Here is a 25758-nt window from a genome sequence, read left to right on the forward strand (position 1 = left end):
TAAAATAAATCCTACTAGGACATTAGAAATACGAAGCATGATAGGAGCGGAAGGGGCTATACATGGCTGGCCAATGGCTTTATTGCTTCCCAGTTTGGGACCGTTAATGAATGTTGGTGATAAATCATGAAATGCGCAGACACATAAAATGACCTCGGAAAAAGGCTTATGCCCATATGTTTTATTGAACATTTATAGAAAAATAAAGCCCAGCTATAAATATTAATATTGTCCTTTTAAGTCCCAGTTTTGCATATACACAAGCACTTCAAAAGTAGAATGTTGGTCCTGTCAACCGTCAAAAAAAAAAATGTTCTTCTTTCCTGTTCTACGAATACATTAGAGTATTGTCTACAGAGGACTAATACAGACCATTTTATTACTGACTATTCTTTATGGACAAAGCAGACTGAAGGTGGCAGGTTTGTATCGCTTGGATTTCCTGGGTGTACACTCTAGCTATGAGAACAAGGACTCCCAATTATGGTACACACACATTTTACATCTGATCATTTGATAATCCAAATGGTGAAATGAAGCCCAAACCACAGAGGTTGGAAACATTTTTGTAGGGGTTTATAGCATGTTTGATACGGTCATTCAATTAGAAATTTGTTCCATTGAGTCAATATTTATGGCACTACAGACACTGAAATACCACCATGTACATGACCAGCACAAAGAGTTCAAGAACAGTGCATAATTGGCCATTCTTAAAAAGAAAACTATTTTAAAGAGCCCATTCACATGTATGCTTTGAGGTAACACCAATGCTTTCTTTTTACATGGCACCGAAGTGCACCATTATATTAGCAGGCAATGAACCTGCACTGCAACACACATGCCACGCACTGCAAATACACTGTGTTAAAAAAGCAATGTCCCATTTACTGGCAACAGGTAACTGATAATACAATGCACAATGTGATTGTGGCCAAAGCAAAACATCTCTTTAGATGGAAGTTAACATATTTACAGAGTCACTGCTCTGCAACTAGTATGCAGTCCACCAGTTGGGCAATGGCTGCTTCAAACAGAACCTCTTTACATGGGCATTTTATTCAGTACATTGGCCATGCCTGCGCAGTAGCTCTCCAAAGACTTCAATGGGACCACAGGATCAAGGTATCTGCATCTACAGAGGTGAGGCACCAAAAAGGGATATTTCATTTGGTTTAAAAAAAGTGCACTTATACTTTTAAAATAAGGACCCATACACATGGATGTAAATACAGACATATAGTGTAAAATACGCCATTATTTGCAGCGCCTGGGAGCCAAAGCTGCTGTTATTCTGTCTATAGGAATATATGGACAGAAAACGCTGTACATGAGTGTAGGCGTGTAATCACCCGGTAGATTCCAGAATGTGAAACTTCTGGGTACGGGAACTTACGCCCATCCCTGTGTTAATACTACCGGTAGTATTGGTGTTAAAAGCACATACAGCATTTTCTGTTAATACATTCCTATGAACAGAAAACGCGGCATCTGGGGCTCTCAGGCTGTGAAAATGACTGAGCGATTACATACCGCTGATCACTGAGCTCACGGCTTCTCCCTGTAGAGAACAGTGACTGCCCATCACTCCCTCCCCTTGCTCAGTTCCTCCAGCCCCTCCCCTGTCTGTTCCTCATTGGAGGGACAAAGCGGGAGGTGGGCGGGCACAGCTGGCTCTGACTCTAATGAGGCAGAGCCAGCAGGGTGGATCCTGACCATATTGCCAGGATCTTTCCCAGCTGCAGCACGGCTCTGCACTGTTAGAATATAGTGGGCAGAACCCCGATATATATGCTGACTTTGGATCACAGGAGGACATTAGTAAATGTCCTCCTGTGACCCAAAAAGAGAACTAAAGCCAAAAAACTGTCTGCTCATACCGATAACTTAAAAAAATGCATCCCCAGTAACTCTTTAGATGTGTATGCTGCTTGCTCACACAGCTTACAGATTCACTACAATACAATATTAAAGCACAATTTGTAACTGTCATACTATACTAAAACACTCTTGCATCAAAACGTAAAACACAGAACTAAATGTAGCATCCAAAAAACGAGGATTTTCTTTATCAAGTTTATTACCAGAGATTGGCCTGGGGAATCAGGTCCACCTGGCAGCTTCATGGATAAACAAACAACTTGCCTATCCACAGAGATACATGGGATGCCTGATTTTATGAATTTAGTTGTTTTTTTCTGCCATATTTCACTGACTTCTGCCCTATACAAGAGTGAAAGAACTTATCCCAAAGATACACTCATTCTTTAAGCTGGCCGTCCACATCATTATGGCATGAGAACATTTTCTGTATCACTATGCAATATTCTCTTTATGTAGGTTAAGATTGTGCAAATAAAACACAATCTTTTGAGACCAGCAGCCCTTACCGGTGGTGTTGCAAGAATCTGATGTACATTTATATCCAAATGACCAGAAAGATCCATCCCTTCCTACTGCTTGTTTATAAGTATTAAAGCAGATCTAAAGTCCTATTGAAAATCATTGCTGGCAGGCAGGTTTTATTGCAGAGGAGACTAGGTCTCTTGCAAAAAGAAAAATGTAAAAAAAAAAAAAACAGCCAACAATGTTTTTTCCCCCTAAGGCCTGGTTCACACCTGGGCGTATTGCATATGCGCGTCTGTCGCGCGGTTTTTTTACCGTGATTCACGGTAAAAAAATTGCGCGACAAATGCGCGTTTCCGAGGGCTACTTGGCTGTATCCCAATGGAAACAAAAACGGCCCAAAGTAGTGCATGTACCTTTTCAGGCGTGGGCCGTTTTGTAGCGCGTTAGGGACGGGCGGAAATACGCCAAGGTGGGAACCAGACCATTGAATACAATGTGATTTACATTTTTTAGCGTTTTGTCGAGCGTAGAACGCGCTACAAAACGTTCAGGTGTGAACGAGGGCTAATACACTGTGCCGCACATGCCCGTTCCCAGCATTTCCTGGGATTAAAGAACTCCCCTGTTTATGTGGGAATTAAGTTAACCCGGGCCAGACAATAAAGATGGCTAAAAACACTGAAACCAGAAGCCCAGTCTAGAATGTCCAGTCACAAGGGAGTGGCGATGGATATCGCAGTTGTAGCAGCACTGAAGGTCCCTTTGGCAGGTACATTTGCTGTTATGTGCCAAAAAGCTGTGCATACTTATACATTATGGCAAAAAGCCTTGGGTGCTGTCAGCAGAGTTTTATTCCGCTTTAACAGGAGGTAAATCGGACACACTCATTAAACAGTTTCTGATCAGTTTGGTGTATGGCCAACTTAAAGAACTATTGCAAAATGTAAACAATAATGTATAGTGTAAGAGACAGCATTACCTGTTTTTTTTTTATGTTTTACTAGCCAATCACAATGTATATGACTTGTCTTCCTGAGTTAGCATTGTAAAAAAAAAAATCATAATAGGCTTACAGAAAGACAGGCTGGCCATTATGCTCTATGGCAGGAAGACAATCATAGGCAGTACAGTGAAAGAATGCATTGCTTTTGCAAGCCGTATGAAAGCTTGCTAACCATATGTTAACCATAACAGCTTGCTAACCATACATTTTTTTAATGCTATGCACAGTAATGCATGAATGCAATTGTAGTGTTATTTGTTCAGATTTAGGCCCCTTTCACATGGCATCAGTTTAGACCCAGTTACCCCCGCCTCTGGCCGGGTCCGGTAATACAAACAGAGTTGCGCCAGACCGGGGGTAATCTGGTGTAAATGTCCGTTTACATCCGATTCCCCATATACTTTGGCTGGAGCTGGGCTTAACATTCTCCTCCCTGCAGACAGTCATGGTACATTTCTGCTAACCAGTAACTATCTGAAGAGGAAAAAGTGGTTACACTAAGGAGGGCATATATATTACAATAAATTGAAAATCAAGTATTGAATAGATCTGCTACTTGTAAAATTGTGTAGTGGCTATCCTTTAAAGTAAACCTGTCATTGCAATAAGCTTTCCAAACTAGGAATAGCCACAAGGCGCCAAGTGGTACTGTTGGCTTTTTAAAATGTTGCTGTAGAAGACCCTATACCCAGGGCAGCTGCAATGTGACACATATCGACTTTTGTAAATGTTTGTGCTGAGACAAGCTTCTTTCCATGGCACAATGCAATGTGACCACCGTTTAACAGGTTGCCAAGATGTCCCCTTTGCAATTTGGGATACAGAGGGATGTGCTGCATTAGCAATAATTTAGGAATTGTTGGTGTATTCTCTTCAGCCATATTTGGAATAGTCTGTTGTAATGACAGGGTTACTTTAAAGCCCAGCTGTGCCTTACACAAAATAAATAAAAACTGAGGGTGCTAAAACTAGAAATCCTACATATTTTGACTTTTTTTTTCATGGCATCCACCTTGCAGTCTGTGCTCGGCGAGAGGGAACAACGCTCCCTCTGATCAGCAGGGAGCACACGTTTTACAGATTGCTTAGCTCTAGCTCAGTGATGGGTGTGTTAGACTGCTGCAGAGAGAACACTGCTTCCACACAGAGTGTAATAGTCATCTCTGCAGCCTACTTGCTGGGCACAGACTTTGAAGAGGCGTGCTTAACATATATTATGTGTAATTATGATGATGATGAAGGATGCACCGATACTAGTATCGTATCGGTGCCTAGCACGAGTACTTCCTGTATCAGGTTTCCTGATTGGCCGGGAGCGGCTCCATGCTCTCTCATCACCTGTGATGAGAGAGCATGGAGCCGACTTCCCGGCTAATCAGGAAGCCGGGCAGCGTGTAATGACGCAGCGCCCGGCATTCTGATTGGCCGGGAAGCTGGCTTTATGCTCCCTCGTCATCTCATGACGAGGGAGAATGGAGCCGGCCTCCCGGCCAATCAGAAAGCAGGGCATCGCGTCATTACATAGCGCCCGGCTTCCTGATTGGCTGGCCTGACGGCTCCGGCTGGGTACTGGAGGAAAGCCCGCGTTCAGGTATACAACAGGTAAGAGGGGACTTTTTTGTTAATCGGGAAGCCGGGTGGCGAGTCTTTACACGCTACCCGGCTAATCAGGAAGCCGGGTGGCGAGTCATTACACGCCACCTGGCTTCCTGAATAGGACTTCCGTTACTCGGTAATTGGTATCTGCGAGTACCAAAAAAAAAATGTATCGGTACTCGTAACCAAATTACCGGTATCGGTGCATCCCTAATGATAATAATATTCAAGTCATAACATAGTAAGAATTTGCAGGATGAGTGTTTTCAGCACCTTACTATTAAATTTCTGTAGAATGTACAGTTGGGCTTCCAGTCCCTGCTCTAGGATTTTTGCAAGAAAAATAATTAACCAATAATTTACCGGAAAGCCTAATGCAAAACAAAGCAAAAAAGGAGGTAAGAAAAGGCCAAATAAAATTATATTAGATCCCATATATTTGAAACACATAAAATGTCCCTACCCATTATAATTATATTAAAAAGGTCTGCTCTGTTGTGCACAATTTAGAACAAATCCATTGTTTGGAGGGGCTAGAAAAAGAACAAAAAAACAAAAAACAGGAATGATAGATTATTGTCCTACTTTTACATTCAGAACATGAACAATATTTATATCCGATGACACAAAATAGAACCTCCTATGCGTTCCAGATCCCCATAAAGAACTAAATGGGAGAAGTCATTTTTATAACATTGTATAAAAACATGTTTGATTCTTGAGTCTCAATAAAGATAAGAATAAAGGTAAAGTATAAAATCCAGATTTATACAACGTTTCATTTCTGTACACTGAAGTTCAAGTCTGAAGGTTTCCCTCGATGAACGCAGGAAAAATACTGTGCGGAAAGGTGCCAGTCACATGATATAAGTCCCGTCCTTGTAATATTTGATGGTGTCCATCTGTTGTGTCATGACCAAGACTTCTTGGAAACCTGTGCTAAGGCCAGACATGTGCTGGAAGTAGGCTTCCTTCTCCACTTGGACAGTTAGGTTATTGACTCCAGCGTCTTTCAGTATTGCGGTTACCTGACACAGAAAAAGGCAAAGGTTACAGGATTCTAGTCAGAGCCAAAATCAATAGTAATCTTCATAACTTGGGGTATAGCAAAAAAGGAAGACAAAAAGAAAAAAAAAAAACACCTTTAAAATCAAGTTGCTGCACACCAAAAATAAAGGTTTTTTGTCCCCCCCAAAAAAACTCCACAAATAAAAACAATGCACTTAAAAACATGCCCACTTAAGTCATAATGAATACCCCCGTAAAACAGTAAACTACCTCCGCAACACAAACAAACACACGTGAAAAGGTTTTAAGTGGTGTGTGTGGAACACAAAACTCAGGAGATTAATCTTACAAATGCGTTCCTTGGAGTGAGCTTGGAGCGGTGGCTACTTGACAACACACACAGGGACCAATGGGAACAAAAGTAGCCACCCTCCAGAAGGAAGGACAGTGTCAGCACCAATTCAGAGATGATTTGAGGATCTACAGCCGAGTGATACACAAATAAGATACATTTTTGTTCATATTTAAGGCATGTCAATGCATTTTTAGGATTTAACTCCTGAGTTTAGTGTCAGCTAAAATGTAAGCAACATGAGCAATGGCAAGCACATGTCGAGAATTATAGATACACAAATAAACTACATTTTTGTTAATAGGGTATTTGAATGCATTTTTAATATTTAATTTCTGAGTTTAGTGTCATTTTAATATTAGACAATATAAGGAATGCTGATAAAAGTCACATACGCACGTCATGACCCAGTAATGTAGAACAGAATGGATGCTGAAAGTAAATCTCAAGGCATTGCAGTAATTACTCCACACCGTAGCTTCATGTTACAGTTTATTTTAAAAATGAGTGTGGTGCGATGTCTGTGGTGTCCTCTGCATAGCGCTACAGAGAAGTTATGAGACATGTTTCCTTCTGCTGCCAGCACTCCATCCCCTAATGGTACTGCTTAATAAAATGAACCCATATGAGGTACTTTAGCAGTAAAAAAACTTGTAGATCTGGCTAGGAAATATGTTGTGGGCCAGTACACTAATTAAATAAGGATATGCATGTGCCTTCTATAGCTGCCCACACACCTTACAATGTATCTGCAGATTTTCTATGGTCAGATGGAAAAGGTGCAACAGATTCCTCCATCTCCACTTAGCTGTGTGGATGGAGGAATCTCCACCTGGGCCAATCTGTTGCACTTTTTCCATCTGACGACAGAAAATCTGCAGATAAATTGTAAGGCGTGTGGGCAGCTTAAGGGAAGAAAGAAAACATCGGCCAATGTGTGACCACAACTTAATTGGAGCTTTACCTGTTGGATGATCCTCTGCTCTACAACATCAGACATCACTTGTACATGTATAGTCCCTGCAATAATTAAAGCGGAGTGACGCCAAAAATGAGGATCCCGATAAGAAATGAGACCATCAATCTTCGATATCTAAAAGGGAGAGAAGTACATTTTAACTTACTGTGAAAAGTGAATGCAACATTTTTGCCTTTATTTTGCATTCAAGAAATCTGCAGCTTAGAAATATGAAAATAATGTTTCTAGAAAACATATACACCATGCATGCATGAAACACGGCAATTTGGTGTGAAAGCAGCAAACTGCTGGTGTAATAACCATGAATCCTCATGGCGAGTCTCTGCAGCCTCCTAACACCCTCTAGTGGTCAGCTGTATCAAGTCATTAGGAAATACAGGAAGGGTCCATTCACACTGCTGGGTTCTGCTAATTAAACAGTATCTGTGCAATTAGCGCACATTAATGCACCTAACTCATGGTTCCTGCATTGTGCGATTAGTGCATTGCGGTTGGGGTAATGGGCCCCAAAGGTCAGTGTTGACAGGCTTTTGTTTATTTTAAATCTTCGCTCCCTAAACAAATATAAGAGATTGTAAAAACCATTTAAAGCAGGTCAGAAGGAGGTCTACAGCAGGCCAAATGCACCTGCAATGAATTCTAACTGGTCTTAGAAGCATCTCCAAATTATGTCAAACTGATGTCATAAAACACAAGCCCAAAGCTGGTCAACACAGGCCTAAGGCTGGGTTCACAACATTTTCTGGACCAGAACCGGAACGCAGTGCATCGCGTTTTTTACAGCGATTTTGCCACATTCCAGAACTGTTTTTTTTTAAGCTTAAAATGGGCTTTCAGTGTCCAGCTGTACCTTCTTTAGTAGAAAGCTACAGCAATGGCAAGCTAGAGTCATCTTTCCTCCTGGCTTCAATCTGAAATATGCCCCTCTGGCTCCCATCTTCCCCTCCACAGCTAGGTCACTCCTTTCAGTCTTACCTTCTCCAGGGCGATGTTTATCCCCTTCTCTATTTCTGGAGGGATCCGCAAGAGGATCACCTCGCAAGAATCTTTCAGCAGAGGGATGACACTTCCGAATATCAGAATAGCAATGAAGAGTGAGCAGAGAGGATCAGCAATCAGCCAGCCAAACTGCCGAATCAGAATGGTGGAGACTATCACACCCACACTGCCTAGAGTGTCTGCCAGTACATGGAGAAACACACCTGGATGGCAAAACAAGAACCTTCCATGTTAGATAGAAATTCATCACCTTCTAAACAATTACATTTTTGTCATATTCAGCTTCTAAGTTGCTTTCTATTCCTGTTCTGGTGGCACCTCAAAATGTATCAATATATATTTGTATGTAATATACACTTTTATTTTTACTCCCAACTACAAGTCATGTCATTTTTGTCTATTGCCAGTGTAATCTATACTCTGTGTATCCCAGACATCGAGGGCCAATATTACAGATGTGCAGTGACTGCTTCGTCCGTACTCCGAGAAGTAGGCAAGACCACGAGGGTTTCCCTAAAGCTGACCACACACCTATAGATTTTTTTTATCAGTCTATGGTCAGATGGAAAAAGTGCAACAGATTCCTCCATCTACACTAAACTGTGTGGGTGGAAGAATCTCCCACTGGGCCAAGCTCCAGCATCTTGCTAGTCGGCCCCGCTGGCTCTCAAAACACCCTAACAATGCCGGCATCCAATCAGATTGTTCAGGTATTTTGACAGCCAGTGAATATTTGAATGTGACAGGAGAGCAGAGGGATTACCTCATCAGTGTGCCCCTTCACTGTCTAATCAAATGAAAGGGTGGGTCCTGGGCCATGCAATACTTCTTAACTGTAGTGTACTCTGCAGGGAGTTCCAGAAAATGCAAGTACCGTCAGGCAAGGGTACCTGGATTATATGGCTGAATTGAATTACAAATTATTTAGCAATCAAAACAGTTCACATATACTGTATGTATATTATTTGTGTGTCTGGAATTGAGGTTTCATGTATGGCAGGTATTGAAGAGCGTATAACTAAGCTCCATTTTTACTAAGGACAATAAAACACTCCCAGCTCTCGGAAAATGTCAGAGACGACTTTGCACATTTGGTGCAACATCCATGAACAATACATTAATTCCATACACAAGCTCCAACATAAAAAGTGCTTAGTGCTTCCTTTGCCATGTACCTACCACGCATGTTGGCATTCATCCCTCCACTGGATCCATGAGAATGCCCATGATTGTGAGTATGCCCATGGTCGCTATGTGAATGGCCGTGTCCATGCCCGTGACTGTGCCCGTGGCCATGGTGAGAGTGGCCGTGAGACTCGTGAGAGGAACATCCACCTCTTGATCCCCCATGGGAGTGGGCGTGGCTAAAGGCACAGATACCAACAAGGTTGACCAGCAGACCTCCAACCGAGACCGGCTGCAAAACGAGAGGAAAAAAAAGGATCAGTGAGAGTAAAAGGAAGACGCAGGATGATTTAGGACAAAACAGTTTAAAATGACATAGCACTGGCTTTCTACACTTGGTAAGTACATGGACACTTTCATACCGTAATTGCCCTCACTAATGCCAAAATACTCAAATTAAAAGGACTGAGTACAAGGTTTGGTTCATTTCATAAGGTATTCAAATTGTGGTACTGTTAAACCAAAATTAAATGACAGAACACAATTTATACCAACATGCAATACAAGAGGTAGAAACTTAGGTTCCTACATTGGATGTATTCAATATATATTAAGGGAACAAGAAGGAAGCTGCATACCACTGAGAAGATGCCAATTTCTAGTTTGTACAACAATACATGGTGTGAAAAGTGTGAGCTTCCAGCAGTTACTATGAGCATAGATGTGATCTAACAGGAACAGAGCAAATCTTTGCACCTTGGCGTATGTGTGGAACTCTGTGTATTGAGTTACACCACAAGCCCATGCAGTGCAGAGGTAGATATGAATGAAGAATTAGCATGCTGATATTTGGGACATTATTCCTTTCTCTCTCTATCAATGGCAGCTGGATTTATTACTTAAATTGATGGCCAGGGCAATTGGAGAACACAAGGATTTATTTAGACAAGTTTGCTAAAAAAAACATCCAGTGTGAGGAAGGACAATCAGTGCATCACTGTCCACACCACTTACATACATTGGCAGAGTTAGAAAGAAGATACTGGAGATATCAATGCTTTGGTGGTACGTCTGAGTAGACATATCCCCACGACTTGATGTTACGTTTTTAGGCAATACTTACTGTTAACATATCTGTATTGATATCTGGAGGATCAAGGATTCTCGCTATAGCCTCGATAAACACAAAGAACGCTATCACCACAAGGAAGAGTCCATTAATGAATCCAGACAGTATTTCCACACGGCCAAACCTAAAATGGTATGGGACAAAAAATAAATAAATGTATTAATCCCATCGCAGACATTATAGATCTTCCTCTGCAAGTTTCAACATCAATACTCCAAGCAACAAACATGTGGGATTTAACACTATGCTATAGTTCATAGTTAATGTCTCCTTATGCAAAACTGGTTCGCCCACATCACCCCCTCCCCTTACAATTACTGCATTATAGCTGGAAACAGAAAAAAGGGAACTGTGGATGCCTAGGCGAGATTCTAAGCAAATGTAAAGGGTTACAAATTGCTGCGCCCTACTGGAGAGTCTTACGGGAGAGTGCACATACTGGAGTCTTACGGGAGAGTGCACATACAGGAGAGTCTTACGGGAGAGTGCACATACAGGAGAGTCTTACGGGAGAGTGCACATACTGGAGAGTCTTACGGGAGAGTGCACATACTGGGAGAGTGTTACGGGAGAGTGCACATACAGGAGAGTCTTACGAGAGAGTGCACATACTGGGAGAGTCTTACGGGAGAGTGCACATACAGGAGAGTCTTACGGGAGAGTGCACATACAGGAGAGTCTTACGGGAGAGTGCACATACTGGAGAGCCTTACGGGAGAGTGCACATACTGGAGAGCCTTACGGGAGAGTGCACATACTGGAGAGTCTTACGGGAGAGTGCACATACTGGAGAGTCTTACGGGAGAGTGCACATACAGGAGAGTCTTACGGGAGAGTGCACATACTGGAGAGTCTTCTTGTGATGTTTGATATTCCCAGGATCTAACCAGGAGGATTGTGATGTGCCCCTCCCATGTAGAAGCCGGCTGTATGGCAAGTATATTTTCTATCCTTTCTCTACAAGTGTTTCCTATGGTTGCAATGCAGTGATTATACATGGGGGTCCAGTAATGAATAAACAGATCTTCCATTTGTATAGTCTGCGTTTATGTAAAACAGTCATGACAGAATGGAAAAACAATCCCGCTTTGTATCTGCCAAGGTATGGATTAAACCTCAACTCTGAGCAAAAACAGATACACTATTTAAACTAATATGTATGCACTGTTTTACCTGTCACAGGATTTGCAATTCTGCAAAGCTAGTCTAGTAAAACCAGACACCCCTGACTGACCTGATCCTGGACCTCTCAGCTCACAGCTAAATTCTATCTAAGGGCTTGTTCACACCATATGCAGTCCGTTCAGTTTAACTGCTGCAGCCAAAATACATCACAATGCTTTCCTATGGGCGGTCTCGTGCAGACCATTGCAGTCTGTTCAGATGCAGTCAGAAAAAGTATTGCGCTTCCTATTTTAGCTGCATCTGATTGAGCCGAAAGGCATCAAAACGCATCAGAACGCATGCAAACACATCAGAACGCACACAAAAAACCCCACAGGATTGTGGCATCATTCATGGACATCCAGGGAAAAACGCATTTGAACGCTTCAAAAACGCATCAAAACAGATCACAATGCAACTGCGCAGCAAAACTTTTTTCCAGTTTGGATAGAGTAGCGAGGAATAAAACTGCTGAAATTTTTTCCCCCATTTGTGTCTTATTAGGGAGATTTCCTTGAATCCTCTGTCCTGTGACTCAGCAGGAGAGGATATCTGTCCAATGTGAGGAAAATACCCTCTTAGACAGCTGTCACAAGAACAAGTGTCCCCATTAGAAGATTTGCTTTCTATTCCTGTTCTGGTGGCACCTCAACATTTTGGATTTTCCCTCCTTTTATTTCAGGCGACACTAGTGTTGTGGGGCTGTGTTGTAAAGTAGCCACCGCTCCAAGCTCGCTTAGTAAATTAAATGTGAGATTGTAGTCCATCACAGGAGTGAGCTTGGAGCGGTGACTACTTTACAACACACACAGGGACGATGGGGAACAAAAGTAGCCCCCCTCCAGAAGGAAGGACAGTGTCAGCATCAATTCAGAGATGATTTGAGGATCTACAGCCGAGTGATACACAAATAAGGTACAGTATTGGTAAATGTTTAGATACTTGAATGTATTTTTAAGATTGACCTCCTGAGTTTAGTGTCACTTGAAGTTATACTTTAAGCCACAGTCCTGGTTTCATCCCAGCCAGTGCCTGGACAATAAAAGGAACAGCAGCACACCGATAGGGTTGTCACTACATTTCCCCTCCTATAAGCATGCTCATGTGCACTGTGTGCAGCAAAAAAGCCCCGATTGGTGCAGCTCCTTCCTCTCTCACTGTGAGTGCTCTTGTGCAGGGATCATAGAAGTCCAGAGTCAAAACAGATTCAGGTACTTATTATTATTAATATTATACAGGATTTATATAGCGCCAACAGTTTGCACAGCGCTTTACAATATAAGGAAGACATTACAATTCAAGACAAGATGGTAAGGAGGGCCCTGCCCATGAGGCTTACAATCTAAAAAGGAGGAGGTAAGTGATACATGAGGAGGTAGCTGTGTGGGGATGAATTGTTTGAGCACGTGATGGTTGAGCGGTTAGGGTGAGCTGGGATAGGCTTCCCTGAAGAGATGAGTCTTTAGGGAACGCCTAAAGGCAGTCAAGGTGGGAGACAGACAGGTTGGGGTAAAAAGTTCCAAAGGATAGGAGAGACTCTACAGAAGTCCTGGAGGCAAGCATGGGAGGAGTTGACAAGGGAGCTGGAAAGCAGGAGGTCTTGGGATGAGCGGACGGTTAGGGTGATACTTTGAGACAAGGTTTCAGATATATCTGGGGGCAGAGTTGTGAATGGCTTTGTAAGTGATTAATAGTTTGAATTTGATCCTTTGGGCGAGTGGAACCCTTGTAAGTCGCGGCGGCGTGCTCTGCGGGCGTGTGTCCGGCTTGTGTGGTGGGCGTGGCGTCCACGGCGTGTGTAGCGTAACTCGTACCTGTTCCACCACAGCACCTCTGTACTCCTGTTCCACAACAGCACCCCCACACAACTATTCCACCACTGCACACCCATACACCTGTTCCACCGCTTCACACCTATACACCCGTTTCACACAGCACCCTTGTACACCTGTTCCACCACAGCACCCCAAAAACCTATTCCACCACATCACACTCACACACCTGTTCCACACTGCACCTCCATACCCCTTTTCCACCACCACACCCCCGAACACCTATTCCACCACTGCACCCCTATACACCTATTCCACCACTGTCTCCCCACACAGTACACCTGTTCCACCACAGCACCCCCACACACCTATTCCACCACTTCACACCCATACACCTGGCCCACACTGCACCCCCATACACCTGGCCCACACTGCACCACCGTACACCTATTCCACCACTGACTTACTTTCAGAAGGTGGGCCCTCGATTGTCAGCGGGCCAGCGGCGAGCGAGGGAGCTTGCGGTGAGGGGGAGAGCAGCGGCGTGCGCGGCTTCAGCGTCCTGTGCGGTGGGTGTGGCTTATGCGGCCTGTGGGGTGGGCACGGCGGCCGCAGCGTGTGGCTCAGGCCACGTGTGGAGCCCCGAACAGGCAAATCAATCGATAGCCGAGGAATCGACTAAATCGATTAACTGTTGCAGCTCTAGTTGCAGACACTGAACGGTTGGTTAGGTGAATGACTAGCAGACTTTGGCATGGGAAGAGGGTTAGATAGTCGTGTTAACAATCTCAAGGGAAAAGTTGGTGGAAGGTGCATGGGCGGGAGGAAATATCAAGGATTCAGTTTTTGAAAGGTTGAGTTTTAAGAAGTGTTGCGACATCTAGACAGATAGCTCAGTTAGTAGATTAGTGACACGCAAGGGCACTGAGGGGGAGAGTTGTGGAGTAGAAAGATATATTTGAGTGTCATCAGCATAGAGATGGTATTGGAAGCCATGTGAGGTTATTAACTGACCAAGGGAGGAGGTGTAGATAGAGAAGAGAAGGGGTCCAAGGACAGATCCTTGTGGGACCCCTACAGAAAGAGGAAGGGAGGAGTTAGAGTTGTAGGTGACGCTAAAGGAGCGCTAAGGGCTCAGTCACACTAGATGCAGTGCGTTCCGGTCCGATTTTGGCCGGAACGCACTGCCTCACATTGCGGCCGGCTCACTTTTTAGTGGGGTAGTAGGGGGCGTGGCGGGCCACTCAAGTGAATGGCACCATAGCCACGCCCTACCTTAGATAGGTAGGAGGAGAACCACGAGAGAGCAGAGTCTTGTAGCCCATGTGAGTGGAGTTGTTTGAGGAGGAGCAGGTGGTTAACAGTGTCAAAAGCAGCAGAAAGGTCTAATAGCAAGAGCAAGTAGTAGTGGCTATTGTTTTTAGCTGTTAGTAAGTGAATAGTGAGTTTTAGGAGGGCGGCTTCAGTGGAGTGTAGCGGGCGAAAGCCAGACTGTAAGGGGTCGAGAAGGTTGTTATCAGCGAGGTGGCGACTCAGGCGGCTGTAGATAAGGCGTTCTAGGAGTTTGGAGATGAATAGGAGTAAGGAGATTGGTCTGAGATTGTTGAGGTCGGTAGGGTCCTTTGAGGGTTTTTCGGTATTGGGGTGACCAGGGCATGCTTCAGAGGGGAGGGAAAGATGCCAGTAGAGAGTGAGAGATTGAAAATGTGAGTAAGAGAGTGTAGGACAGAGCAAGAGGGTGACCATAGCGGTGAAGGAACAGGGTCCAGGGGGCAAGTGGTGAGGTGGGTGTCAGAGAGAAGCTTTGTAACCTCCTCTGTGGTGACAGGGTCAAAAGAGGAACGTAACAAGTGTGATGGAGGATCTGGTACATGAATAGGGGAAGGTGACTGCACAGTGGCGATCCCGAATTGCATCTATTTTGTTTTTGAAATTAATTGCAATGTCCTGGGCAGTGAGTTAGTGGGCGTTGGTGGTGGAGAACATAGAAGAGAGTTAAAAGTAGAAAAGAGTTGACGAGGTATGGATGAGAGTGAGTTAATGAGAGTGACAAAATAAGTCTGTTTGCAGCACGGAGGAAGGAGTTATATTTTAGGAGGGCGGCTTTGTACAGGGTGAAGTCTTGCAGAAGCCTAGTTTTTCGCCACAGTCTTTCAAGAGCGCGGCTATGTCTTTTTCGCTGTCTGGTTTCATTTGTTTGCCACAGTTGTACTTATGCTAGTGTTATGTAAAAACCCATTTAAAACGTTTTAAAATAAGTTTGGAATTCAGCTTTATCATTTGGAGAAAAGTTGATGGTATATTTACAGTGTAGCATTATTCATATACAGCACACATTGTTGAGGCTTACAACTTCCAGTAGGCATAATGAATAACCATGAAATGTGTTCCCTCTGGCACAAATAGCAAACATATTAGGTGCCAACTGTTTTTTTTTTTATATAGACACATTGGCACCTGGGATCTGCCAAGGCTTTTCATATTTGCACTTGCTTACCCATAAGAGAAGATCCGAGTCGCCTTCCATCGAGACATTAATGCAGCAATAAGTCCCATGACCAGAGCAGAGCAATCAAACAACATGTGGAATCCATCAGAAAGCAGCCCTAGACTATTCGTCCACACTCCATAGAACAGCTCCACAAACGTGAATGCCTAAAATAAATGCACACATATTAAAAAATTATCCATAAAAAAAAAAATTGTTGGATTAATCATGATCCTTTGTGGAAAGGATACAGAGCCATAAAATACACTAAGAACACAGGTGCATATACACGGCTTTCTACTTTATGGCTCACAATAAATGTAAAATGAATTTGACCCATCCTAGTATGTTTACAATGTAATGATATTGTTCAAGTGCAGCAAATTCTGGTGTCTAAGAGCTAGTCTTTAAATCAATCCCCGAGTCCCTGTGGAGACTCTAGGGTCTTAGGCAGAGGTTGTACAGCCTGGACATAAGTCAACAATAAGCCTCCTCCCTTGATGGTTCTAAGCCCCACCTCTGTCATTCAAAGGTCAAATGCCAGAGCTTCAGTAGGCAGTAGATGTTTTGGTATGTGAACGCTGAATAATGAAGCAGAGTGTAGCACTAGGAGGGAGCAGGGTTCAGTGTTAACATGCAATGCATTAAAAAGACAGCCCAATCATTTAAATGGCCTGTATTACACACTAAAATGCACATAAAAAGGTGCAGGCACTACTAACAATGCAGCGTGCTACAACGCAAGGTAGTGCAAAACTGAGTTGTGGTACGCTGCAATTTATGCACATTAGTGTGCTGTGGTGCCATTACGTGTTACTGCAACACAGTAGTGTGAATCTGCACTTAATCACAATTTGAGGTCCCATACATAGCCTGGGCCTAGTATCCAAAGGGCTCCACTGGGAAACACATTAAGACATGATGGAAGGTTAATTGGCTCTGTATGTGTGTGTGCAATAGGGACCTTAGATTGTAAGCTCCTCAAGGGTAGGGACTGTTATGAATGTGCAGTATGTAAAGCTCTGCATAAAATTGTCAGTGCTATATAAATACCTATAATAATGAAATAAATATTTCTATAGCTAAAAAAGGATACCCAGAAGAATGAACAAATTAGATCCCACACCTGCAAATGACCTCTCTGTGTCAGGGTGAATAGATTTAGGAAAAACCCTTTAGAATGAGGGGTCAGAAGTAAACTTTTAAATTTTCTACAAAATGTATTGGTTGAAGAAAAAAAACAAAGAAAAAAAACCACAACAATAAAACCAGTGGAGCATGCAGGAAGTTCCTGGCACAAGTAAACCAGTATACCCACCATGTTTAGACACAGGAAATAGAAGATCTGCCTGGAGTCATATTCTTCGAGTATTTGTTTGAGTGAATCCTTAATAAACCTGGGCATAGATGGGGAAGTGCTGTGCAGGGCATCACCCATAAAGGTGTACAGAGGTGTGCCTTCAGGAGAATAACCAACAAGGGTGCCTTTCTGGCCCTTCCTGGATGCCGAGGATAGAATGTTTGCAGCTGCGTTAAACATATATACAAACGAATAGTAAAATGAACATGTATATATGTAAAGACGTCACTTACAGTACTGTATACATCTTATTTAATCAGACTTTGCAGTGTATACGTAGTTGCCATTTTAAAACTAACTCATATTTCGTTACTACATCAGTTTGATTAGTTCACATATAAACACATAGTAGATGTATATAAAATGAAGCGCAATCAGAAAAATGTCTCAGGAAAAAGCAGATCAGGTCACAAATGAATCCTATCATGAATTTGTACATCAAATGGCAGTGCTGCGTTTTGCATTGGAGCTTGATTTCAATTCACAAAAGGTAATCCTGGGACTCCATAACATTAGTGCAAATCTTTCTATTAATCTACATCGCAAGTACACACACCTAGTAAAAAGGTTTTTTTTGTCCACTCAGACCAACCTATTTTAAGTGCATGTACACTAAAAACAAAGGGCGTCTATATGCATGCGATGCGAAGTATTTTTCTGTGTGAACCCAATATCATAGAGTTATTCACTTCAAACTTCTGGGCTAATGGTCACCAATAGAAGCCATTGTTTTCCATACACTGCCGAGATGAGGGGCAACAAACCTGAAACCACTCCATGCACTTTGTAATAATTGGCTCTATAATATTGGGCTGTACCTGCGCTATACCCCAGAGGTTCTGGATGTATAGTAGCCATGGGGCAGGTACAGGAATGATTTGTACAACATCACTCACTATCCTAAATGGAGGAATAAACCCGTAGTTTGGCATATGTAATGCATAAGGCATATAAATACCTATTGTTTTACAAAGGTTCCACTAAAGCTGGCCATACCCTAATATTTTCTTAATTGAACCTGCAGGCTAAACAAAGAAAACAATACAGATTTCTCCATCACCCCTTACGAGCAATGATGGAGAAATCTTCCACCGGTTGCATTACCTTCTGACAGCAGCCATCGTCAGCATACCTGAATGGAGTCGGCGGCTCATTGGCTCCGTTCCTTCGAAGATTTTCTGACAGGCTCCTTCGATCAGCTGATCGAGGGATGTTGGCAACAGCACCCACTGTGCGAATTTTGGCTGGTTCATCAAGAACCGGGAGAAATTTGTATAACTAGCTTAACGGAACAAAATTCAGAGGAAACCAGCCAATCTCGCCATCCAGAAACAATACTTACACAATAAGAAGAAGATGGAGCTGACCACCACCCCTCCAGAAAGCACATGCTCAGTGCTAGGCTGGTGTGCTGGCTTATTCATGGCTCGCAGCTGATCTGTGATAGGATGAGTCCAGAAATTCCCCAGCAGCAAGGCGCTGATCACTATCAGGAAATATCCATAGCGTGCACACTTTGACACCTCCATCTTAACTAAGCAAATGGACTCCACATAGAAATCCAGAATCACAACAGAGAATATGACAGTGATAAAAGGCATTATGAGAGAGGACCAAGACTCCACTTTACTCTGTAACAGACACAGATTAAACATTAGTTAGGGAGAGCAGAGACAGGCGATTTGTGTTTGAAACATTTTCATTATTGTCATGCAGATAGTACTATCAACATCATTAATTCCATGAACGCGCAATTCAGTTCTCCCTCAGGCCTTCCTCTGCCGATTGACAGAAGAAGTGAAATTTCCAATTTGAAATAGCCAATAGCAGTCTAGCTATTCATTCCCATGCTGTTTTTTTTTTTTTACTCTGAAGGTGGCCGTTGTCAAAATAAACAAAAATAGCAAGGGAATCAACAGATAGAGAAGCTAATGCTTCCCATGCTATCTGCTATTTTTTTTTCTTTGCATTCAGACAGCGGCCCCTGTCAGAATACAAACAATAAAAAAAAACGGGTCGACTAATGTCGACTGCTGTTTGCATGCCGCTGCTGGTGCAGCTGGAGGTAAACAGAATATCAGTACCTGACATCAGTTATCGGCCTGAAAGGTGGCCAAAAATCCATATCAGTTGATCTCTAGTCAGCACCAATTCAGAGATGATTTTAAGATCTACAGCTGAGTGATACACAAATAAGATACATTTTATGTTAATATAGTTATGGTACTTGAGTGCATTTTTAAGATTTAACTCGTGTTTAGGATCCCTTTAGAACAAAAATTCACCATAAACTTTAAAGTGGACCAAAACTAGAGTCAATAGCCATTTCCCTTCAAACTGCTAACCCCTAAATTAAACTAGCAATAAGACTTATTTGTCCTGCAGCAATTATCTTCGGGATATCTGCACTTACTATTCAGTACCTTTGCCTGTCAACAGTTTCCGGCTGCAGTTCAGACCTCAAAATGATTATCAATATGGAGGTTTGGGAGGTGGAAAGGGTCAAGTTTGATATTGAAAGAAAACGCCAACATTTGTACATAAAAACATTCAACATGTAGTTTCTGAGTAAAGGTGACCAATGGTAAAACAATCATTAGTCATTTTCTTCATGTGAATATTTCAGGTGTGTGATTGGTTTATTTCAATACTAATTGCATCACCTAAATGCCACAACATACCCAGGTACTGCTGAGGACCATGGGAACTTGACAGATGTACCTAATAAAGTGAGTGCATTTTTCCATTTTTAAATCAATCGGTTTGTCTAATCAAGCTGTATATGGTCAATCACATCCTGCCAATACAGCCCGTTTCTGTTCCAAGAAAGGTGAACACTCAGTCTAAGATTAAATAACATTTCAGAAGAAGTAAAGTGTGCGGGCCAATTCAGTTATGAGACACAGATAGCTCTGCTTTTTCTCTCTTGGACTGAGCCTAATGCAATACATCCAAGCAGATGCAGTCTGGACATTTGTACAACACATAACTGAACTTGTCTGCAGATCGAGAACGTGATTACCTCAGTGGTTGCAGCAAGGACGATGACCCACGGGCACAGTAATATGACAGAGACAAGGTGAGACAAGGTCTGCAGACGCTTGGCTCCTCCAATATCTAAAGAGAGCTTTCTGGAAGCTGTGTGGAAACCAATATTGAAACAAAAGGCCAACACAAGCAAAAGTACTCCTCCCTGAAAACAACAAAACAGATGTACTTCAATTAGATGATACTTTGTTATGTACAATGCAAAATCATTTATTAAACAACATGAGGTCATAAACACTGAGAAATGACAATATCTAAATGCCAGCATGAAGCAGACTGGCGATCATTAAACTGGGTATACACGGTTAGCTTTTTTACTATTCAGCCCGAAAGCTAAATCTAACAGATTCATCCATCCACGCTAAACGGTGTGGATGGAGGAATGTCCTGCTGCGGCTATTGTATTTTAAGAGTCGGGCCTGCCAGCTGTCAAAATACCTGAACAGTACCTATTGGATGCAGTCGCTGTTTGGTTGACAATTTTCTGCCCAATTTAAATCGAGGGATGTCGGGAGGGGGAGCGGCAGACAGGGTCACTTTCAGCCGATTCATCAAGAGCCGCCGAAATTTATTTAGTGTGTAGCCAGCTTTACGGTAAGCTCACTCCAGCAGTAGTATTGAAAAATCCACCAAACCATTAACCCCAAACATGTTGCTGCAGGTGTAGACAGCCACACAGTCACCCCAAATACACTGCATGGCCAAAAAAAAAAAAAAAAGTCACCACCTGGATTTAGCCAAGCAAAAAGGTCAGAGCCGTCAACTGGATAATAGGTCTAGGTTCAGCAACATTATGTGCCCAAAAAATGAAGTCAGCTCTCCACCTGAATATACTGAATGACCAGGTTTTTACTAAGGCTGCAACAAGGACGCATCCACGCTGCACCTCCTCCCCGCCTCACGCTCACTGCCCGCATCCACGATTGGCATAGGGACGCGTGTAGAAGAAGTAAGGAGGAGCAGGTGTGAGGGGATGACAGCCGCCGACAGACAGGACCGATCTCAGAAGCAAGTTGCTGGAAGACTGCTCAGGTAAGCCTGCACTCCCCCCACATGGTCCTCTATAATGGTGTACATTATACACTGTATGTATAATGTATTATTGCTGGGATTTGTTGTATTCCTATATAGCTGCTGGTATTCTGCATTGCGCTGTATAGAGGACTACAAATCCCAGCAATAATATATTATACAGTGCAATGCGGAATACCACCAGCTATAGAGTACAACAAATCCCAGCAATAGTACATTATACAGAGGTGCAATGCAGAAAACCGCCAGCTATAGAAGACTACAAAACCCAGCAACAGTACATTATACAGCGCAATGCAGAATACCGCCAGCTATAATGTACTATTGCTGGGATTAGTTGTATTCCTCTATAGCTTGTGGTATTCTGCATTGTGTTGTATAATGTTCTATTGCTGGGATTTGTTGTATTCCTCTATAGCTGGTGGTCAATGGATTTTTTCTTCCCTGATGGCACATTGGGCATATTCCAAGATGACAAAGTCTGGATTCATTGGGCTCAAATTGTGAAAGAATGGTTCAGGGATCATGAGACATAATTTTCACACAACGATTGGGCACCAGAGTCCAGACCTTAAACCCATTGGGAATCTTTGGGATGTGCTGGAGAAAACTTTACACAGAGGTCCGACTCTCCCATTATCACTACAAGATCTTGGTGAAAAATCAATGAACCTCTGGACAGAAATAAATGATGCCACATTGCATAAGCTTATTGAAACAATGCCACGGAGAGCGTGTGACTTTTTGTTTGACCAGGTAGTGTGTATAAGTGAATAAATTGCCTTTTTTACATGTGTTCCTATAAGGTTCAAGAACGTTTTCAAGGGTCTAAACTGTAACAAGGTTCAAGAGCCACACAACCTTTCATCACAAATGCCAGTATTATACTGAAGAAGGATAACTGAATTTTACCTTATGATCAGCAACTCCTAAGAGGGAGAATGCTGTGTATAGAAAATGTGTTAGGGCACTGTCATGGTGTCCTTCAGCTGATCAAGAAAAGTTAAGGCAAAATAAAAACAGAACATACATCCAACTAAATGCAAAACATACATCCAAATAAATGCTAAACTAAAAAAAAAAAAAAAAAAAAAAAAAAAAAAAAAAAAAAGAAGAAGAAGACATAAAAAAGTCAGCTATTAAAGTAAACAAAATATATATGCATTCTCCTTAACTTCCTGCACCCCAAAAATCAATGGTACCTTCACTACAAGTCAGTCAGGCTTCATTACTTTCCACAGCACACTGTTACATTTCAGGTACTGGAGTGGGAGATGTTTAAGCAGCTTACAGGAGGAAGAAGGCACAGAAAGGATCTCAGCATTGTGAGAATTCATTCTAAATGCTCTGCCACCAGCAACACATACAGTAAAGCAGGACCTAAATAGCAATGTCCCCATCCAGATACCATGTTACAGGGGATTATAAACCACAAAACTAGCTGAAATAAATGACAAATATATTCATAGTTAAACCAGTTTACATATGAATGTCACATTAAGTATTAAGATGCTTGTCTACAGTTCGCCTTTCAGAAAGTGGTTAGAAAGTGTATGCAGAGGCAATTCTTTTAGTTTTGGATATCTTTGGACATGGTTAGACCCTCTGCCCAGTTTTATAGACGTCTGCCCCTGCTGGGGCACCACCTTTTTTTTTGTCTTGGTGACCACTGTCATGGAAACAGACTATGAGGGGAATTCTACATTTTAGAACTGTTGTGAGAGAAATAGGTAACGGAAAATATTCAAATGGGGACAGACGTTCTGTTGACAGCTGTCTAAGAGGGGAATGCTTTCTCTTTGCGTTTCACCTCCAAGAGAGAAGTAAAGATAGATCTGCTTAACAGGAGACCGATTGCAATCAATAACCTGATAGAGTGTATCTAAAAAAACCCCCCCCAAAACTACCATATCTATACATACGCACTTTAAGTGGTCACTTATACTTTCTGAATTGTTACCATCTCATGCAGTCTTTGACTGTGTCCATTACAACAAGAAAATTGCATTATGGATTAGTAAAATGAAGTTTGTGCCTTGCAAATATTCCATCTCACATGCTCCATAATCTTTACATGGAATATTTCAAAACTCAGTATTGTTTTAGTTATTAAACTGGCAGATTCCAGCTTTTAGTTACCGGTACAAGCTTTTATTGAAGCTTTACAAACATGTCTGAATAAAGATACATGATTGTAATCTATACCTTCAACAGAAAGCAAAGGCTGACTGTACATTGTTAGGCCTTGTTCACACCAAATGCAGAGCAGATCCTATCAGGTTTCTGCACACGCACGCTAGTCTTTTAGATGTGTTTTTTGAAGTTTAAAATGGGCTTTCAGTGCGTTCCAGGCATTTGCATGCGTTTCTGATGCGTTTGCAGATCCAGAGCAGGTAAAATAGGGTCTGCTGCAGTTTTTTCACCTGCTCTGGAACTGCACGCTGCGATGTGAACCGGAGCAAAAAATGCCATTGGAATACATTGGACGTAGTTTTGATCCGGTCTGCAACTGATCTGCTCTGCACCTGCTCCGCGCTTGGTGTGAACAGGGCCTTAAACACTACAATAAGCACCGGAAGAATACAATCCTGCTATATTGAAAATAATCTGATAATTTTTTCTTTGGTTTATATATGCAGCGCTGCAAAAATCTGCATATTAATGTTTTACCCTTTTCAACAAAATGGGAAAAAAAAAAGAGCTTTCATAAATGAAAGGATGTTTTAAAGCAGTACTGGCCCACTTGGTAACTCTAGAAGGCCTCATGTGCCCCAGTCATTTAAACCGAGTAAATACAAGCTTTAAATTTCATCCGATTCTTGATACATTCAGCTGATTAAAGGAGCCGGTTAGAAAATTCTCGGCTGAATTGGAGCTAGCAGCCATAAGACCCCGTCTCCGTTGCAAAAAAAAAAAAAAAGAAACTCCTCTTCGGCCTACTAGCAATGTTTCTTCTAGACATTTACTGAGCCATGCATGCACAGCTCACCCATACATTCTCAGCATGGCTAGGTGACGTTTTGATTTAACATCATCCCGGGCCAGCCAATTAAGATAGGTACAGTATAGATGATGAATTTAGAAGTAGACTGGATAAAGACGTCAGCGTGAGATGGAGCACCAAGGCAGACAGCAGCTGATGCATTGCTGGAAGGGGGAGCTTTGGCAGGCATGCCTGTCACAATATGCAGTATGCTGTGAATGCTTGCACAGCATGTCCGTAGTCCTGGGGACACCCAGGGGACTTAGAGTGACATTAAAGTCACAATTTTTCTCACCTCCCCTGTGCTGCTTTAAGGACTTATCTTAAATGATGCCTCCTAATCTGATCTGCTTCTTCTTTCCAGTAGTTTTGAGGAGTCCCTTAAGTACTGGTCTCTGATCCAGCGCAGACTCCTCGGGTCAATGGTGTCTGTTCAACCTGCAGGCTCAAGGCTGCGTGCATTCACCTCCACTGTATCTCTCCTGGCTGAAGATCTCTACTGCGCATATGCCAGCCCCATTATTCGTCACGACCACTCAAGCAGCTTAAAATGTTCAGACGGGAGCGAGCAGCGGAGACAGAAGTATTTACCCATTTGGTAACTTAAAAAAAAAATGCTTTTGTATATATCTACTGCTTGCTAATATATATATATATAAACAAAAGTGGTATATATCTGTGCATTGTGGTGTACTACAACCCAAAAATGTTGGGGTGCCATTAAAGATGAATGTCACTGCACCACATGCCAAGCTTTACTGTGAGTTAGAGCAAGGCAATAGTGTGAATGGGACATTTGGGTCTATGGAGACAGAGGGAGCTGGACAACAGGAGCCTAGTAGTACCCTACATCAATGTAATACCAGCAGAACTGTGGCAATGAGATTAGTAATAACAGACTATTTAAAAGGGACATACTGTATGCTTTAAGGCCTAATTTCCAACATTACTTCTAATGCAATAGGGCTGTGCAAGTTTCAGTAAGCCATTACTTTGAAATATTCTGCGCTGGGAATAAATCTGAGAAGATCACACAATGAAACATCAATAAAGGATACGGTGTTCTGCGATTTTGGCCATCAGATCATCATTATCAAAGAGAAGTAAACAAATGACAGCTATGATAAAAAAGGCTGCACCCCGAGTCTGTGTAGAAAACAGAAGAGAGCTGTTAAAGCATTAGAAGTTATACCACAAAGGAAAATGTAGAAAATATGAATGTAAAGGCTTTTGTGTAAACTAAATACTACTACCTAAAACAATTCTCAGCTTTAAGTGCAAAGGGGAGGGACAACAACGGTGTTACAATGAACGTCTTATTTGCTCCCTTTTGGTTTGTTAAACATACCATCCAAAGAGTTTTGTTACACA

At 42.4% G+C, this 25758-nt stretch overlaps 1 protein-coding gene across 1 annotated transcript in view; it reads right to left on the bottom strand.

Annotated features, from left to right (window-relative positions):
• Positions 1-5320: 5320 nt before the first annotated feature.
• The window catches only part of SLC30A5 (solute carrier family 30 member 5), a 33755-nt gene continuing 13317 nt past the window's right edge, over positions 5321-25758 (bottom strand). Inside the window, exons 6-16 of the mRNA XM_018569316.1 lie at positions 25446-25533; positions 22317-22393; positions 20347-20517; positions 18667-18955; positions 17283-17491; positions 15974-16131; positions 10535-10664; positions 9466-9703; positions 8263-8489; positions 7273-7401; positions 5321-5976 (exon numbers count right to left, since the gene is read on the bottom strand). Of these exons, the coding sequence (XP_018424818.1) occupies positions 5806-5976; positions 7273-7401; positions 8263-8489; positions 9466-9703; positions 10535-10664; positions 15974-16131; positions 17283-17491; positions 18667-18955; positions 20347-20517; positions 22317-22393; positions 25446-25533 (1887 nt within the window). The 3' untranslated portion in view covers positions 5321-5805. The remainder of the gene's footprint in view (positions 5977-7272; positions 7402-8262; positions 8490-9465; positions 9704-10534; positions 10665-15973; positions 16132-17282; positions 17492-18666; positions 18956-20346; positions 20518-22316; positions 22394-25445; positions 25534-25758) is intronic.

Source organism: Nanorana parkeri, unplaced genomic scaffold (assembly GCF_000935625.1).
Source record: "Nanorana parkeri isolate BGI_ZX_2015 unplaced genomic scaffold, ASM93562v1 scaffold34, whole genome shotgun sequence".
Taxonomy (NCBI): Eukaryota; Metazoa; Chordata; class Amphibia; order Anura; family Dicroglossidae; genus Nanorana; species Nanorana parkeri.